Here is a 20,070-nt window from a genome sequence, read left to right on the forward strand (position 1 = left end):
AAACAGATTTTCCTTTCTCAAAGTGGCAATTTGCCTTTGTAACGACCAAGTTTGAGCCTGCATCTTTTTCATACTCTCTCCTCCTTCTTTCCTCTTATTCCTGGGTTGATAATTTCCACTTTATTTCCATTAGGCTGTTTGTTCACAGCGGTCTGTCCCTGTAATTGATTAGAGCTGTCGGTCTAACTGTTGCGGCAAGCCGTCTCAGCCAGGCAAACAGCCCCCACATCCAACTCCCTCCACTCTCCTTCCTCTTCCATTGAAAGCTGCCTTACTTTTAGAGATGGGGAGGGGGGGTATTACAATGATGACATACAGCCCCCCCCAGCAGCGATAGATGTGACATGTTGGAGACATGTAGCCCTCAACCCATGGGAGCCCAGGTTGAAATCTGGTTCATGTCTCGGTGAGGGCCACCACAGCTCCGCTCCATCATTAATGCAGGGATAGCAGATTCTGGAAGCAACAGCCCACTCTCTCGCTCTTTCTCTCTGTGTGTGTGTGTGTGTGTGTGTGTGTGTGTGTGTGTGTGTGTGTGTGTGTGTGTGTGTGTGTGTGTGTGTGTGTGTGTGTGTGTGTTGTGGACGGGGGAAAATATTACCCATCTCTAAGCCTTGTTGACACACTAGCCCCAAGAAATCCAGGATGTGAAACACACAATGTCTCCTTTGGTTTAACACCCTCCTCATTTCACAACAATACAGAGAGACAGATCAAGTGTACACTCGCTCTATGTCTCTGAAAGCCTTTGCCTGTTACCTGCTGTGGCTGATGAAATCAAAGCATCAGTTACATGTTCCAATTCATCATCCCACCTCATTAACTGTGGAAAGCATCAGGGTGACTTTCCAGTTTAGTAAATGGTCAGTTCACTTTGCACCCTAATTGGACTCGAGCCTTTTGATGGGGTTTGGTTTCTCCCTTTTTCATCTTTCTTTGCTAGAGAGAGATGGGTCAGAATAAATGTGTGGAGAAACTATAAAGTAGATGCCATTTCCTGAGGAGGCCTTGTGTATAGGCACATAAAGAGAGACCCCAAAATCTTATTTTTCTGATCTCCTACCCCTGGATACTGATCTCTGATCTCCTACCCCTGGATACTGATCTCTGATCTCCTACCCCTGGATATTGATCTCTGATCTCCTACCCCTGGATACTGATCTCTGATCTCCTACCCCTGGATACTGATCTCTGATCTCCTACCCCTGGATACTGATCTCTGATCTCCTACCCCTGGATACTGATCTCTGATCTCCTACCCCTGGATACTGATCTCTGATCTCCTACCCCTGGATACTGATCTCTGTCTGTTATTCTTTTTCTGTACCACACGTCTGCTGGTTTTAACATGAAAGACACTTGTTTGTCAGCCTTCAAAGAGCCGCCGAGGCACTGAAAGTTACTTGTGTTTTCGGGTTGTTCATTCCCCATTTTCTCCCAATATGGAGGTGATCAAGAGATGCACAGCAGAGTTGAAGTAATGATGGCTGCTTTTGGGAGAATAATTACAGTTCATACTACAATGATGCCAGGGCCCACACAGGCACTGATCATTAGTGTTGTTCTAGTACTTTGGCTCATGAAAACAAAGTATGTTTTCAGTAGGGAATTCAGTATGAATGAACACACTATGAATACCTATGGTTCCGTACAAATAACAGAAAGAATTTGGGTTGAAACGATCCTAGGTAATAGGCTGCCATGGAAGAAAATAGAAAACAGGGGGACAAGATCACATTTGGCAGTTAGAGAGCAGCATTAGAGGAGGAGTGACGGCAGACTCCAAGCCATTAACTCCCCACTCTGTGTGGAACAGGCACATCTGGAAGAGACTCTCTGGGCTGCGGGACATCCAACTTTTTCCGTCGTAAATCTCCACCACGGCACTGTGTCTCCCTTAATCCAAACGAGTTCGTTAAACTAGCCAGAGTTTCTCCGGCTGCAGCCCTGAAAAGTGCCTTTTAATTAAAGACTGTTAATAATTCAAGCTGGTCCCCATGAACACAAAGACCTGGAGAAGTTTAAGGACACTCGGAGGAGGTGAGTGGGGGATTTGTGACACCTCTGAACATGCCACAGTGCACTGCCATGATCAACTTTAGATGCCCTTCTGCGTTTTTTATGTCCTGCCTTGCTAGAGTCACACAGCATTGGCCTGGGGGCATGCACCACCCTGCACCATTATTCAAAAGTCAAGGGTATTTCAAAACCCATCCCACTGGGCACAGATGTCAGTTCAACGTCTAGTGAAAAAAAAAATCTAAATTCCCTTGATTCATTTTATCTAATCCAATCAGTTTTCCAAGTTGATTCAAGGTAATCACATATATTTTTTGTTGTTGTTGAAATGATGTGGAAACAACGTTGATTCAACAAGTTTTTGCCCAGTCAGATTTATTTTCTTACTCCTCAACTATAAGCAAAATTGTGTCCAACATCACAGAAACCCAACGTGAGAGTCAAGCTGCTATGAGTCAGATATGCAAACAATGTTTAGTAATACAATTAGCATCCAACGAAAGAGGAGAATAATCTCATTTGCTCTCAGTCACACAAAAACACACATGCACATCCCTAGCCCGGATTAGGACTGCAAGCTTCAGATACGTTTAACTTGTGACAACAATCCCCCCTTCCCTTTGAGTTTTTTTCTCTCCCTCTTCTAAGCAGTAGATAGCTTTGTTTACCTTGGGAGGTATTGTATTCTGATGTTCTTAATCAGACCAACAATTAGATAACATAGACTTCAGAAGCGAGAGAAAATCCCCAGGAGTCATTGTGGAAAACTGGAACAGTTGGCTTACCTAAATACCTCCAAATACCTCCAAATACCTCCAAACGTTACTTTACTGTTTACCGGGGAACCTAAGATGCCTCTTTCTTGTTATTATTATTATTGTTCATTTTTTCAGCTTTCTGTGAGCATCAACAGCATTCTACACCCTCCCTGAGAGTGATCCTCTCAGACACACGACTTTGTCAAACACTCATTTCAAACATAGCAACCCCCAACTAGAGCAGAAATACATACTTCCACCTCACACATATCTGAGAAAAACTTCTCCATTATACAACTCTCGAAATGTCTTGGACATATCTTAGCTAAAATAGCCCTCAAATGGCAGCAACATACCATGATTCTATCTGTGCCCTTCTGAGCAAAGTCTACACCTGGTTTAATGATCACACCGCAGGCCAACTAGAGGTCTTGCAATTGATGGTGAATTTCAGAGGAGCTATTCCCTGCTGTTTGAATGCTAGCCTTTTCTGTTCTTTCAGAAGTGCAGTTGTTGCATATCCACCAAGCTATCTGGCCTATTGTTATATCTTGTATAAGAGCTACCATCCACTCATCCGTCATTGCACTCATCCGTCTGTGGTAACATTATCACTTTAGATAAGGCTACAATAAACTGCACTCTGCTTTTAAGTTTCTCTCTATCCCTCTAATCCAATCTCTGACATAGAGTCTGTTTATCATCGGCCTGCCGGAGCATCCTCTGTGTCCCTCCACTTCCCCTTACACAGGAAATAATGGACGACCCTGGTAGGGTTGGAGGGTAATAAAGGATATTTTTTTTTTTTTTTTAAGATACACAAATAAAAACATATATATATATACGTATGTATGTGTATGTATGTATATATTTTAAATAAATCTACACATGTATGTATGTATATATATATATATATATATACACATATACATATACATGTACATATATATACATATATATACATTTGCAAAAAAATATATGGGGGATTGGAAGTGAGGCAGACAATTACATTGATGGAAACTACAATCTATCTGCAATATTAAAGCTGATCCACCCCCTAAAAAAAAATAATAATAACAATAATAATAATAATAATAATGGACGACCCTTCTCCCTGCCTACGCTTAGGTCTTCCTCCTTCAATGTTTTGTTTGGTCTCGCTCAGTGTTAGAGCCAGGCCTGTTTTGAGGCGTTATAATTAAATCAGGTTTAAGGGGAGTCTCCTGGCCCAGTATTGTTAGCCAGAGTGAGCACTGCTATTTAGTGTTGGGGGCTGGCCAAGGGAAAGGGGCGAACTGCGATGACTCCGGTGTGCCTCTGTGATTTGCACTAATGTCCCCTAGGGATTGAGCAATGACCACTGTCAATTCACCCGGGAGGCCTGCCAGATTGAAACCCCTGCCAACAGATTTGAAAGGATAGCACATCATTTAACCGCCCAATCGTGCATTAACATTTTTTTTCGCCTGGGCCTGGCAAAAAATTATCTCAACAATATTAAATTGCACTTGAACTCCAGCTCCAAATACAAAAAGAGAGTGTTGTGAAAAGTGCTCTTGAAGCTACAAATCCTTAAAGAAATATAAATACCAACTCCAATTAATTACAGTTTAATTTTCAGTGTTTACACTTTCACAATGTTTACAATGTTTAATTTACAATGTTTACACTTACTCATTTCTGAAACCCCCTTGAAGTGGCATGGCGATAAACTAAGGACTTAGAGGAAGATGATGAGAGACAAATCATATAAAATAGAGGATGGGGCTGAGACATAATATGTGGTGATTACTTATAGCTGATCCTGAGTCTGAAAACCAGTTATTACTGCATGTAAAAATAGACCTCTTTGTTCCATGTGGAGAGACTCAGTGAATACAAGCTAATTCGTATCAGCGACATCAGAAAGACTCTCAATCGATATGGGACCTTGAGTGTGATGGGTTGTATTAATGTTCAGTGTGAGATGGATTCAAACTTGGATATATATATACTGCTCAAAAAATAAAGGGAACACTTAAACAACACATCCTAGATCTGAATGAAAGAAATAATCTTATTAAATACTTTTTTCTTTACATAGTTGAGTGTGCTGACAACAAAATCACACAAAAATAATCAATGGAAATCCAATTTATCAACCCATGGAGGTCTGGATTTGGAGTCACCCTCAAAATTAAAGTGGAAAACCACACTACAGGCGGATCCAACTTTGATGTAATGTCCTTAACCTGTTGGGGCTAGGGGGCAGTATTTGCACGGCTGGATAAAAAAATGTACCCGATTTAATCTGGTTACTAATCCTACCCAGTAACTAGAATATGCATATACGTATTATATATGGATAGAAAACACCCTAAAGTTTCTAAAACTGTTTGAATGGTGTCTGTGAGTATAACAGAACTCATTTGGCAGGCAAAACCCTGAGACATTTTCTGACAGGAAGTGGATACCTGATGTGTTGTATTACCTTTAAACCTATGCCATTGAAAAACACAGGGGCTGAGGAATATTTTGGCACTTCCTATTGCTTCCACTAGATGTCACCAGCCTTTACAAAGTGTTTTGAGTCTTCTGGAGGGAGATCTGACCGAACAAGAGCCATGGAACGATGATGGCCCATTAGACACCTGGCGCGCGAGTTCATGTTGGGTACCCTCGTTCCAATACGTTATAAAAGAGAATGCATTCGTCCACCTTTAAAATTATTCATGTTCTGGTTAAAAAAGGCCCTAATGATTTATGCTATACAACGTTTGACGTTTGAACGAACGTAAATATATTTTTTCCCCTCGTTCATGAAGTGAAGTCCGGCGGGCTTAGATCATGTGCTAACAAGACGGAGATTTTTGGACATAAATGATGAGCTTTTTTGAACGAAACTACATTCGTTATGGACCTGTGATACCTGGAAGTGACATCTGATGAAGAGAATCAAAGGTAATGGATTATTTACATAGTATTTTCGATTTTAGATCTCCCCAACATGGCGGCTAGTCTGTATCGCAACGCGTATTTTTCTGGGCGCATTGCTCAGATTATTGCAAAGTGTGATTTCCCAGTAAGGTTATTTTTAAATCTGGCAAGTTGATTGCGTTCAAGAGATGTAAATCTATAATTCTTTAAATGACAATATAATATTTTACCAATGTTTTCTAATTTTAATTATTTAATTTGTGGTGCTGACTTGAATGCCGGTTATTGGAGGGAAACGATTTCCTGAGCATCAACGCCACAGTAAAACGCTGTTTTTGGATATAAATATGAACTTGATAGAACTAAAAATGCATGCATTGTCTAACACAATGTCCTAGGAGTGTCATCTGTTGGAGATTGTAAAAGGTTAGTGCATCATTTTAGCTGATTTATGGTTTTGGTGACGCCTGTCTTTGAATTGGCACAACATTACACACAACTCTTGTAAATGTACTGTCCTAACATACTCTAAATTTATGCTTTCGCCGTAAAACCTTTTTGAAATCGTAAAACGTGGTTAGATTAAGGAGATGTTTATCTTTCAAAGGGTGTAAAATATTTGTATGTTTGAAAAATTTGAATTTTGACATTTATTTGGATTCAAATTTGCCGCTCTTGAAATGCACCTGCTGTTGATGGAGTGCACCACGGGTGGGACGCTTGCGTCCCACCTAGCCCATAGAGGTTAAAACAAGTCAAAATGAGGCTCAGTAGTGTGTGTGGCCTCCACGTGCCTGTATGACCTCCCTACAACGCCTGGACATGCTCCTGATGAGGTGGCGGATGGTCTCCTGAGGGATCTCCTCCCAGACCTGGACTAAAGCATCCGCCAACTCCTGGACAGTCTGTGGTGCAACGTGGCGTTGGTGGATGGAGCGAGACATGATGTCCCAGATGTGCTCAATTGGATTCAGGTCTGGGGAACGGGCGGGCCAGTCCATAGCATCAATGCCTTCCTCTTGCAGGAACTGCTGACACACTCCAGCCACAAGAGGTCTAGCATTGTCTTGCATTAGGAGGAACCCAGGGCCAACCGCACCAGCATATGGTCTCACAAGGGGTCTGAGGATCTCATCTCGGTACCTAATGGCAGTCAGGCTACCTCTGGCGAGCACATGGAGGGCTGTGCGGCCCCCCAAAGAAATGCCACCCCACACCATGACTGACCCACCGCCAAACCGGTCATGCTGGAGGATGTTGCAGGCAGCAGAACGTTCTCCACGGTGTCTCCAGACTCTGTCACGTCTGTCACATGTGCTCAGTGTGAACCTGCTTTCATCTGTGAAAAGCACAGGGCGCAAGTGGCGAATTTGCCAATCTTGGGCTGTAAGCACAACCCCCACCTGTGGACGTCGGGCCCTCATACCACCCTCATAGAGTCTGTTTCTGACCATTTGAGCAGACACATGCACATTTGTGGCCTGCTAGAGGTCATTTTGCAGGGCTCTGGCAGTGCTTCTCCTGCTCCTCCTTGCACAAAGGCGGAGGTAGCGGTCCTGCTGCTGGGTTGTTGCCCTCCAACGGCCTCCTCCACGTCTCCTGATGTACTGGCCTGTCTCCTGGTAGCGCCTCCATTCTCTGGACACTACGCTGACAGACACAGCAAACCTTCTTGCCACAGCTCGCATTGATGTGCCATCCTGGATGAGCTGCACTACCTGAGCCACTTGTGTGGGTTGTAGACTCCGTCTCATGCTACCACTAGAGTGAAAGCACCGCCAGCATTCAAAAGTGACCAAAACATCAGCCAGGAAGCATAGGAACTGAGAAGTGGTCTGTGGTCCCCACCTGCTGAACCACTCCTTTATTGCGGGTGTCTTGCTAATTGCCTATAATTTCCTCCTGTTGTCTATTCCATTTGCACAACAGCATGTGAAATGTATTGTCAATCAGTGTTGCTTCCTAAGTGGACAGTTTGATTTCACAGAAGTGTGATTGACTTGGGGTTAAATTATGTTGTTTAAGTGTTCCCTTTATTTTTTGGAGCAGTGTACTTCAGAAGATCACCCCCCAACCAATACGATATTCAAGCAGCAGTGGTCTACTCAGTAGCGCCCCCCGAAGGACATATTGTGAATGGGAGTCATATGCTTTGGCAGATTGCTCTTTGGTAACTCAGGGAGAGGACTGATGAGGAAGGAGTGGGATGGTAAACAACTCCATAATGACACAGAGCCACAGGCCTTACAGTAGAGGCTTGTCTGGGGGCCAATGGGATATTTCTGTCTAAGCACCAACCAAGCGCTCCATCTGACATGTTTCCTAAGCCTGGTGTCAAACGCTCCTACATTTCCTGCAACAAAAAATTAGGCTGGAAGAAAACTGGCATCATGCCACCGTTGGTTGGAGATGGTAGATGGGCGGCTCTGTCTAACTCTAATACCAGCCTTCTGATCATGACTACTGAATGGCCTCTCCCTCAATTGCCTAATTGTCTTAGTTGGACAAGCAGGTGGCTCAACCCCCCGTTTGGCAGCTAGTGAAACACTATCCACATCAACAGACTGATGAAGGGGATGAGGCCTGACACTATTAGGGCCTCCTGATTGACAAAGCCTACATAGCCCCCAGATTTAAAAGTTTAGAATGAAGAAAAAGTTTAGCGAAAGCTGTTGTGTCTGATGTGCTTTGCTGAATAAAACATTTTTCTTGATCAGTGCTGGATTAAACAGTTGCTCAAAGAATAGAGCCTCTCTTAACAATTACTGTATGCCTGGTTCCCACAGACAACTCTGTTCCCAGCGGTCTCTAGTTTAAAAAAGTATAATCCAGTTGAATTGACCCCGCCGGAGCAGGAATGAGTTGGGCATACTCCAATGAGCCAATAGTGCCAGGGGAACATTACTGAAGGGCTCTATCTGTTAACCATATCCAGACCCCCATGGCCCCCATTTTCTATCGGAGGCCATCACCTGCTGTCAATGCTGTCCGCCACAAGGCATCACTGGGAGAAGTGAGCTATATAATGCTGCTGTTCTGTTGTTTCCAGATAGATGCATGTGTGATGTACTGGCAGGAAAGCACACGCATATTTAACCACAGGTGAGTTTGCAAGGCGCTCCTTTCTTTCCTGATTCCCCATATACAAGTCAAAAAGCTAATTTGCATGTATACTGAACAAAAATATAAACGTATCATTAAACAATTTCAGCGAAGTTACAGTTCATATAAGGAAATCAGTCAATTGAAATTAATTAATTAGGCCCTAGTCTATGGATTTCACATGACTGGGCAGGGGCACAGCCATGGTTGGGCCTGGGAGGGCATAGGCCCACCCACTGGGGAGCGAGGCCCAGCCAATAAGAATGAGTTTTTCCCCACAAAATGTCTTTATTGCAGACAGAAATAATGATCAGTTTCATCAGCTGTCCGGGTGGCTGGTCTCAAACGATCCCATAGGTGAAGAAGTCGGATGTGGAGGTCCTGGGCTGGTGTGGTTACACACGGTCTGCGGTTGTGAGGCCGGTTGGGCGCACTTCCAAATTCTCTAAATCGATGTTGGAGGCGGCTTATGGTAGAGTAATGAACATTCAATTCTCTGGCAACAGCTCTGGGGGACATTCCAGAGCTCCATCAAAACTTGAGACATCTGTGGCATTGTGTCGTGTGACAAAACTGCACATTTTAGAGTGACCTTTTATTGTCCCCAGCACAAGGTGCACCTGTGTAATGATCATGCTGTTTAATCAGCTTCCTGGCAAAGATAAATGCTCACTAACAGGGATGTAAACTAATATATGCACAAAATATGATAGAAATAAGCTTTTTGTGTGTATGCAAAATTTCTGGGATCTTTTGTTTCAGCTCATGAAACATGGGACAAAAATGTTGCGTTTATATTTTTGTTCAGTATATATTGCCGCACAAGGCTTGCAGGCGTAATTGGCGTTGCACATCAGTACACCTGCAACTCCGACACACATACACACATGCGCTAACAAGCATACCGATACGCACAGAACAAACACATACGGCTAGCTTGCATCGGCCAATTTAAAAGACATTTCCATCTCTGGTAGGTAACACTGGCATGAGAGAGGGAGAACAGAGAGAGAGAAATGGAAGGCGGGAGAGAGGGAGGTAGAGACAGCCGAGTTCATCCAGGTGTAATATTGGGTTGTCCCAGAAACTTCCCACAAAACACTCTGAAGCTGTTATCAGATCAGAAATCCAATTCCTCAAGTGCCTCCTGTGCCGAAACACCAAATGCATCTTCCATCCTCCCTTCAACACGGCCTGTAACAATCCTGTCAATGCATTTGCTAGGTGGCTTACTCACAAATGCTTCAGCCGCTTCCAGGATACACAACATTATATAGGCAGCAGTAGGCAGCGAATAGGATGGCATGCAATTTACCCAAGGTAATGACTCCAGATCTGCACTGATAACAATATCGATGCGGGGAGCAGCTTTTTTCCCGCTCCGAAATAGAAATGGGCAGCGAATGGAGCCGAGGCGTGAAAATACATATGTGGATTGTTATTTTGAGGCAAAATCAGGAGTTCTCAAGAACCTAAAAGACAACTATAACACATTAGAACTATCATTTTTGAACTCTACAAACTGGATTGAATGACACTATTATGTGCCATTTATAAATCAATAGAAACAGTGCTCTGAATCCTAAGAGCAGTGTATAGTGTCAAGCTGATCATATCTGCACACATTTTCGATACGATACATCCTAAACTATGTAATTGAAAGAAATGTCTCTTTACTAAAAGGGAGGAAATCAAGTTAACCTATTCGCGATCGGTGTCCCTATACCGGGATGGTTGTGCTAATGTGCGCTAATGTGATTAGCATGACATTGTAAGTAACAGCAAACTTTCCAGGACATAAACATGTCTTATATGGGCAGATAGCTTAAATTCTTGTTAATCTAACTGCACTGTCCAATTTACAGTAGCTATTACAGTGAAAAAATACCATGCTATTGTTTGAGGAGAGTGCACAACAACGAAATACTTTTATCACGGCAACTGGTTTGATGCATTCACCTCTGGAGGTAAATAATGTACTTATATTCAGTAGTCTTGCTCTGATTTGTCATCCTGAGAGTCCCAGAGATAAAATGTGGAATAGTTTTGTTTGATAAAATCAATTTTTATATTCAGATGTAGGAACTGGGTTCTACAGTTTGAACCCCTGCTGTCTCTGGCTCCCCACCTACCCCGCCCGGCCATCTAGATGTGTGAAAGTTAGTGTATAAGCTAATGAACCATCAGGTACAATATTCCTGGGAGTGTGTAAACTTACATTTTGTATTACCATATAATTTTTGTATGTTCTCTATTGTTATGTACTTGAAAATGCATCAACTGACCAATTCGGCACATTTGGGCAGACTTGATACAAAATATTGTCCAGTATTGCAATGCTTCACTGGATCAATCTGAAACTTTGCACACACACTGCTGCCATCTAGTGGCCAAAATCTAAATAGTGCCTAAACTGCAATATTATATTATGGGCTTTCTCTTGCATTTCAAATATGATGGAGAAAAAAAATAGAAAACGCATGTTTTTTTGTTTGTATTATCTTTTACCAGATCTAATGTGTTATTTTCACCTACATGTCATTTTAGGTCAAACATTTAAAAAAGGGTCAGATCCTGATTAACAACTGATGACCAAGCTACACTCAAAGTCATAGCATTACTTCCACTCTACTACCTCCTTCCTACCCCTTTTCTCCGCCCGGCAACCCCCTGCACAGGAACAAGGAGGTAGGCACTGGTAGGCACTTTTGACCAGCTGTGTCACAAAGACACTGCCGGAACAGAAGCGTGGTCTACGACCCGCCTTACCCCGGCTCTGTTGACCTCCCCTGCCAAGCCGCTGCATTCGGCTCCCACTGAGAGGGAATAACATCGCCTGTTGTTTCCTGTGCATTAGGCTGCAATTTAGAACCCATTAATCCACTCTTTAATCTGTAAAAAAAAATCCCGACTGTGCTCAGAGAAGGCAGCTGCCTCCCAGTGTGCCCATCTTCCCCCTTCAGCCATCACCCTGTATCCTAACACTCATTATGAAAGGCAGACAGGACAAGTAGGGTGCTGCCCCATGTCTTCAAGGAAAGAGGGGGAATAGGGGAGAGGGTGGGACGGAGGAGTGCAGGTTGGCGCTAACCCTCACTCCACAGGTGACCTCATGATCACAACAGCATCTGGTTGAATTACTTAACATTACGCCCAGCAGACACGTAATCCGGGATAATGCCCTTTTGCCAAGAGTGCTCCAATCTGGATAAATTTATCCCCTAGGAATGAGATCCAAGAGCAAAGTCTCAGAGAGGGAGAGAAGGTGGGGCTGGGGGTTGGAGTGCATATTGGAGTATGTCATTCTGAATGGTAGGTAGGTGGTCTTTGGAGTATACTTAAGAACAGTGATGCCATTGGTGAATTGTAATGAACTCCAGTAAACACTGCTTAAGAGGAAGCGGATCATTGCCTGGTTTGTAAGAATAGTTTCCAAACTAATCATTTTCCTTTCCTCCCTGACTGGAATCCGACTTGAAGAGATTCCGTCCATTTAATCGGATGAAGCAGTCAGATACACTAGGCGGGAGGTAGTCTAGTGGTTAGAGCGTTGGACTAGTAACCGTCAAGGTTGAAAGATCGAATCCCCGAGCTGACAAGGTAAAAATCTGTCGTTCTGCTCCTGAACAAGGCAGTTAACCCACTGTTCTGAGGCTGTCATTGAAAATAAGAATTTGTTCTTAACTGACTTGCCTAGTTAAATAAAGGTAATAAAAAAATATGAAGAGAATAGAGGATATTGCATGTCTCCGAATTGATCTCTTACTTACGGTATACTTGTTTTGCGTCTGCTAATGGCCCATGATGCAAGCATAAAGATACATGATGCACTACAATTAACTACAAAGACAACAGCTGATTAAAATGCAATAGCTTTAATTAAACGGTAACTCAATGATCTAATTACTCTAATCAAATTGTAACAAAAGCCATAACCTATTATCAATCATCAATGAATGTACAAAAACAAAAACAATGCCATTTACTCTGAAGGCAAAAACCTACTAAAAAATGTCTATTGACCCAGCATAAACCCATAGCCTTATCTAATATTCTTGAAAATAACATTTTGTCAAATGACCCCTTTGAAGGCCTATCCATTGCTAACCACTGGGACCAAGAGCCAAAGCTTTCTAGAGACAGCTTCTGATTATTTATTCATATGTTTACTACCAGAAATATCCTTTGGGAAACGTCAGGCTGAATCGGATTAGGCTTAATCTAGCATGACACAGAAATCAGCAGGGGTCATGGGCGACTGAGGTGACTTATGACGCTAGCCTCGATGGTACACAAAGCACAAACAAGGAAACAAAGGTTGGCTTACAACGTCACACCCCAATGGAGGACATCAATATCAATCTCCTGTGGAGACGTGACCTGGCAAAGGTTAATGTCCTTACAGCACGTGCCGTCAATGAAGAGCGAGTGAAGAGTTAAGATATAGGAAGGACACATGGTATATCTTCTTAGCCACCATGTTTGACCACAGACAACAGGACGGTAGACCACAGCAGGAGTTGTGTGAGAAAGTCTATATGATGAGCAAAGGAGGGAGCTTGAAAGCATATGGAAAAAATATAAATTAATTTGTTTTAGCTTGTGGTTGAAATAGCAAAATCTATTAATTACAATTGGATTATTGTGTCATAATCCATGCATTTACAAGGGGTTTAACACATGCATTGCTTACAAATAACTACTTAGAATGCAGAATGATGCAATAAAATGGAGACAAAATTGGCCAATGTCATTTTGGGATGATTTGTATTGTGAAATGTGATGGAGGGTTTTTTCTCTTTCAAAGAAGCAAAGAGATTTATTCCAAAATCTCAAAAACCAAACATGACATTGTGTTGACATTTAATTATGAAGCTATTAGGAATTTGGTATCAAAGCTTGTGTTCCGTGAAAAGCGGGTTTAGGTTCAGAATAGGCAGACCGTTAACAGACAGCAGCAAATGAAATAGAGGCTTGTGGTGTGCTAAGACCTTCTTTCCAGGGTTAAGAAACAGCTTAGTGTCATGGCGGGGTGGTGAGTTAGCACTAGGAGGTCTAGGAGTGTGCTTGTGAGCTGGGAAGGAGGGAGGAAGCCAGAAGACGGAGAGGGAGAAGGAGAGAGAGAGAAATGGAGTCCATTGCTATGCTGCACTGCCCCCAGTGTGCAAACCCGAGGCCAGCAGAATGATTAGACGTGTTGCCTATAAGTCCCATCCAAGGAACCACTGGACAGTTTGCTGATGGATTTAATAAGGAGGCCAGCAATCTGGGTCTAGTTTGAGAAAGAGAGAGTCACTCCATATACCTCTGTGTGGTTTTTCGGTTCCAGTCTGCCACAGGGACAGTCACATCCAGTACAAGACTCTATTCTTAAATAGGCTCCCTCCACAGGGACTTTCTGTACTCAGAAATTCCAGCACCATTTCCTGACAGCAGAGATGGTGTTCAATCACACTGTACCCCGCAAGAGAACCAGAGATAGAGGGGAAGAGAGAGAAAGAGAGAGGGAATGAGAGAGACAGACTACGTCTTGGGATAGGTTTTGCCTGCGGTGACTGCCTTCTTTGGGGACATTCTTTCAGGATCCTCCTGGCTCACATCGTGTCCTCCTGGCTCACTTCGTCAGTTGCGGACCAGGCGAGTGCCATGGAGTGGGGGAAGAAAAGGTGACTTACAAATAGTACAGGCAGGATTGAGATCAGCACAACTCAGAACCACTCTCTCTCTCTCTCTCTCTCTCTCTCTCTCTCTCTCTCTCTCTTTCTCCCTCTCTCTCTCTCTCTCTCTCTCGGTCTCACTAGAGGATGGCTCTCTAGTCTCGGCCTCACAATTCCCTCCGTCCCTTTTTCATAAAATAGAAAGTTTTGTCATGTTTTCTGCTGACAGTAGCTGGCGACATAAACCGAGTAACTATTTGTAAAACTAGAATTAGCAGCAGGGTGACGTGTTCTCTACCAGAGATTGGCAAAAGGCAAGGAGAAGCAGGTTGTTATCTCCTGTTTACCTGCCAGGGCTCATATTATTTTATATTATGGTAATAACAAACAGCTGAATTGCAGAGCAATCTTGCTCCTGTCTGTATTATCTGAGAAATGTGCTGGTTGGTTTTTAGTTGTTTTTCCCAGAACTGAAAGCATCACCTGTAATGAGGGAAATAAAATATCATGCCGGTAAAATAACTGGGCACACAGAGCTGATGTATGGAGATCTATGCAACGATGTGATTGGAATGTACAATCTGTCTATATGGTATTTCAGTAGGTAGGCTATCATCATCAGGTAGTTTGTATATTCTCAGCTTCTTAGCTTAAAGGAGAAAAAATAGCTTGAGGCAGTCATGTTGCACATGCAGTGAAGGACACACATTTTGAGGCAGACACCTAATGTTACAGTCTAAACGTGTCCAATTTAAACTTATTTCCAGAGTACAATGATCTCAGAAAAAAAACATCTGGTCGTGAAGAAATAACCAATAACTGTGGAATACAGTCTCTATAGCTACTACGTCCTTTCAAACTACTTCACAAGACACCAGTATGTTAGTGTCAACATCCCAGGATACACTTACACAAGCATAAAAACAGATACAACAACAGACAACCTCCTCAGACGTGATGTACAGCTCCTGAACCAGCAGTGCTGAGAGAAATATTAACAGCTTTAGTACCATAGTCAACGTCAAATTAGTGGGTTGTGTAAATGCATCTGAACAAATTTTTTGCCACTTGAACATACGCATACATAATTTCTAGACATTGAAAAGGGCACAATATAATGTTTTTGAAAGCGATAACAAGCTTGACCTTTTCTATCATTTGAATTATTTACTTGATTTCTCTCTGTGTGGTCTAGAGAAAAAGGGGAAATACAATTATGGAAAACAAATGAAGCGTTGATAACGACCTCCGCTGAAAATGTTTCAATCTCAAAGCTGTCAGATTCAGTTCAATGTTACACAAACTAGAAAGACTTGGTTTCCTCTTTCTCCCGTTGATTTTGAACAAAAGGTTATGCCTCTCTCTATATCTGACACGCACACCACACACACACACACACACACACACACACACACACACACACACACACACACACACACACACACACACACACACACACACACACACACACACACACACACACATTGAGAGAGCTGAGGGACAGAACCCTGCTTAGATGGCTGCCCAGCGTGAGGGGTCAAACTTTGAAAATAAGCTGTGACAGCTCCGCTGACCCTGACACACTCTGGGATGAGCTCCTGCTCCCTTTGTGGGTCAGTTACCATGACCATGTAGGAGCTAACACACCAGTGGCGGTTGGTGCCGTTTAAGAAGAGGGAGGATTATTAAATGTTTTTATGTGCATGGCCTTATTTCTATTACAGCATGTTGGATGACAGTCATTCATATTCCATTCACCCAATTCAATGTAACATCGATAGGTTTAGGTTACTAGATGATACTGAAGTTTTCCCTGAACCCATCATGAGGTTGCTACAACCTAGCCTATGAATGAAAGTTTACCTACGTAGATAATTTTGAGTAATCAAGGTGACAGACAGTGACACATTCAATACCGCCTAGCACACTCTCGCCTGCATCTAGCTCATCTAGGGAGAAACAGTTGCAAATGTGATTTTCTATTGAACAAATTCAGGTATTTTTATACCCGCTTCATTCTGTTTGCTTCCATTTCAGAAACGTCTGAATCGAAAAAAAGAAATTCTGAATCGTCAGAATAATCACACACAGTTCACTTTCATAGCAGCCACATGAACACAGCGTGATCAATTTGCTTGTTGTATATATACTTCCTTCTCGCAACTATCTACACGCTCTCCTCCTCTCACATTTTTCCTTCGCTTGTGGACTTCAGCGCAAAACACATCAGCTGTCTGTGACCAGGCAAAAAAAACTTTCCAAGCCAAACCTTCATATCATGACCGCTATAACTGCTACTCACAGCCTACATCGTTGTCACTCATAGTCAGTTACTAGAACTAACACGTTAGTAAACCCGCTAGCTACAATCATGCAGTAAAGCCAGAAAGCAGTTTAGCAGTTACACCGGTGGGCCCCAGTGGCAATAAATTTAAAAAACCAAAAGCTTACCTTGACTTGGAAGAGTTCCAGTGTTGGATAACCATAGCCAGCTAGCTAACATAGCATCCCTCTCTGTTTGAGCCAGATGTTCAAGTAGGCTAAACTATCTAGCTGCATTCTCTAGCTAAGTGAACGTGAAAGTTCAAAAATGTACAACCAAATATAGCTATCTCTCTCTCGCGCACTTCTCCCTATTTTGAAAATAAATTAATTTGTTCAAAACTGTTCAACTACTGTATTTAAGTCAACTACTCACCACATTTTATGCACTGCAGTGCTAGCTGTAGCTTATGCTTTCAGTACTAGATTCATTCTCTGATATTTTGATTGGGTGGACAACATGTCACTTCATGCTGCAAGAGCTATGATAGGTTGGAGAACGTCCTCTGGAAGTTGTCATAATTACTGTGTAAGTTTATAGAAGGGACTGAGAACCATGAGCCTCCTAGGTTTTGTACTGAAGTCAATGTACCCAGAGGAGGACAAAAGCTAGCTGTCCTCCAGCTACACCATGGTGCTACCCTACAGAGTGCTGGTGAAGCTACTGTAGACCTTCATTGCATAACATTGTTTTAATCAATTATTCAGTGACATGTGAATATATTTAGTAGAGTTTTATCTAAAAAGGATAACTTTTTGAATGTTTGACTATTTGTATTTTTATGAAATTCACTGAGGAGTATGGTCCTCCCCTTCTTCCCCTGAGGAGCCTCCACTGACACCACTCTCCTTACTCTTAGTGACCACAGAGGAGTAAACACACTGCCTCTACTCTCTACCTGCCCTCAGTCCAGCCACATCTCACCCACCCGACATAGTGAAGTTCACAGAATTCTCACAGGTTACTGACAGCGAGAGTTACATTGTTTTCCAAAGACAACCACCTGCTGGCAAGTAGGGGAAACAACCAATCCATCCATCTTCATTTTTAATACACTGTCTAAGAATGAAATCACCTGCATATTTAGTCCAAGGGGATTGTGTTGTTCAGAGTGCTCTATGTTCTCTGTGGTCCTCTGTGGTCTTGACCAACCCCCGGCACATCCCCAGCAAAGACATGGTCACAGGTTCAAAATATTGTGAGTCGCGGGGAGCGAACGCTTCGCCAAGCTGGGATGTGAGCACTCAGAGGAGCTTGTCTGATGAGGTTATTCAGTCTGAATAGGCACAAGCCATGATGAACTCCTGAGATAGGAGAGCACCGGCTACAAATGTTAACAGCTAACAAGTATTCCGTTATTATCCACCAGTTTCCTCCCCATATAGCACAGTGACATATCATTGAAGCAAAATGAAATAAATCTGACAGCATCAGGTCTGACAGCTTACACCAAAGACTACTTCAGATAAAATGCTCAAGATTCACATGCAGTCACCAACTAACACAGATAATAACAGAAAGATACTAGACAAATGCAGTGGATTAGTGGATCATAGCCAGTTGACTTACCATGTCCGGAGATCCACAGGAACACAACGACCCAGGGGATCATGACTGGAGAGGGAGAGGGTGAACCTCTGAAACACAGTGGACGAGTGTGTGAAATTGATGTTGGCACACACACACAACAGTGCTCCTCTGTGCACTTCTGGATGAGTGCTACAGTCCCTCAATGATCTCCCTTGTGCCAGGGATATAGCTTTAACTCTTCTTTCCTTTTTTCCTCTCTTCTTCTCCTCCTTTTCTTCTTCTCTCTCTCCTTCTCTCTGTCACTCTTCAGAGTTGCCAGTGGTCAGCTTTGCTTTGCTCTCCTGTTGATGTGTAGACTCTCTCAGTGTGAGCTCTCTCGCGTTCTCTCGCTCTTACACTCGCTCGGTCTCACTGCCGTTCCAGTGTCTCAACTCGTACCCCTCCCCTCTCTCCCTCTCTCTCACGCTCTCTCTCTCTCTCTCTCTCTCTCACTCTCTCGCCCAATCACTCACCCAGTAGAGGCGCCTAGTAAGCCTCCACAATAAGACTCCTCCCTCCAGCTCCCACTCTCTTTCTCCTCTGTCTCTTTCTCTCTGCCTTCCTGGCAGTCTCAGTGCCTGTGTCGGAGCCTGTGCTGGAGCAGGTCCGGCTGGGAGTATCAGCTCGCTCAAATCTCTGGGAACTGGGACTTCCATGGGAGGGGAGGCAGGCAGAAAGGCAGCTCCTCCAATTAGAATTAAACGAGGACCAGCTTTGGCTGCACTTGCCGTGGATAACACAGACGTCCACAAACAAAAGTGCTGCTTTCCGTCCTGGCTTCCTTCCTAACATGGGACTAGTATTCCAAAGAATCAGATCTGGGTTTGAATCAGTGTGTTTGCCCCATAGAGCAGTGAGGATAATGTAAACACATACAGTGAGGGAAAAAAGTATTTGATCCCCTGCTGATTTTGTACGTTTGCCCACGGACAAAGAAATGATCAGTCTATAATTTTAATGGTAGGTTTATTTAAACAGTGAGAGACAGAATAACAACAAAAAAATTCAGAAAAACGCATGTCAAAAATGTTATAAAATGATTTGCATTTTAATGAGGGAAATAATTATTTGACCCCTCTGAAAAACATGACTTAGTACTTGGTGGCAAAACCCTTGTTGGCAATCACAGAGGTCAGATGTTTCTTGTAGTTGGCCACCAGGTTTGCACACATCTCAGGAGGGATTTTGTCCCACTCCTCTTTGCAGATCTTCTCCAAGTCATTAAGGTTTTGAGGCTGACGTTTGGCAACTCGAACCTTCAGCTCCCTCCACAGATTTTCTATGGGATTAAGGTCTGGAGTCTGGCTAGGCCACTCAAGGACCTTATTGTGCTTCTTCTTGAGCCACTCCTTTGTTGCCTTGGCCGTGTGTTTTGGGTCATTGTCATGCTGGAATACCCATCCACGACCCATTTTCAATGCCCTGGCTGAGGGAAGGAGGTTATCACACAAGATTTGATGGTACATGGCCCCATCCATCGTCCCTTTGATGCGGTGAAGTTGTCCTGTTCCCTTAGCAGAAAAACACCCCCAAAGCATAATGTTTCCACCTCCATGTTTGACGGTGGGGATGGTGTTCTTGGGGTCATAGGCAGCATTCCTCCTCCTCCAAACACGGTGAGTTGAGTTGATGCCAAAGAGCTCCATTTTGGTCTCATCTGAACACAACACTTTCACCCAGTTGTCCTCTGAATCATTCAGATCTTCATTGGCAAACTTCAGACGGG

The 20,070-nt window shown here is 43.2% G+C and overlaps 1 protein-coding gene across 4 annotated transcripts in view; it reads right to left on the reverse strand.

The window, feature by feature from the left end:
* Window positions 1-18,864, reverse strand: part of LOC106581099 (kin of IRRE-like protein 3) — a 331,788-nt gene extending 312,924 nt beyond the window's left edge. For all 4 annotated transcript variants that reach the window (XM_014162832.3, XM_045703859.2, XM_045703858.2 and 1 more), the window contains exon 1: window positions 18,345-18,864. In XM_014162832.3, coding sequence (XP_014018307.1) covers window positions 18,345-18,387 — 43 coding nt within the window. In that variant the 5' untranslated portion in view covers window positions 18,388-18,864. The remainder of the gene's footprint in view (window positions 1-18,344) is intronic.
* Window positions 18,865-20,070: the final 1,206 nt, after the last annotated feature.

The sequence above is a fragment of the Salmo salar genome, chromosome 20 (genome assembly GCF_965601325.2).
Source record: "Salmo salar chromosome 20, fSalSal1, whole genome shotgun sequence".
NCBI lineage: Eukaryota > Metazoa > Chordata > Actinopteri > Salmoniformes > Salmonidae > Salmo > Salmo salar.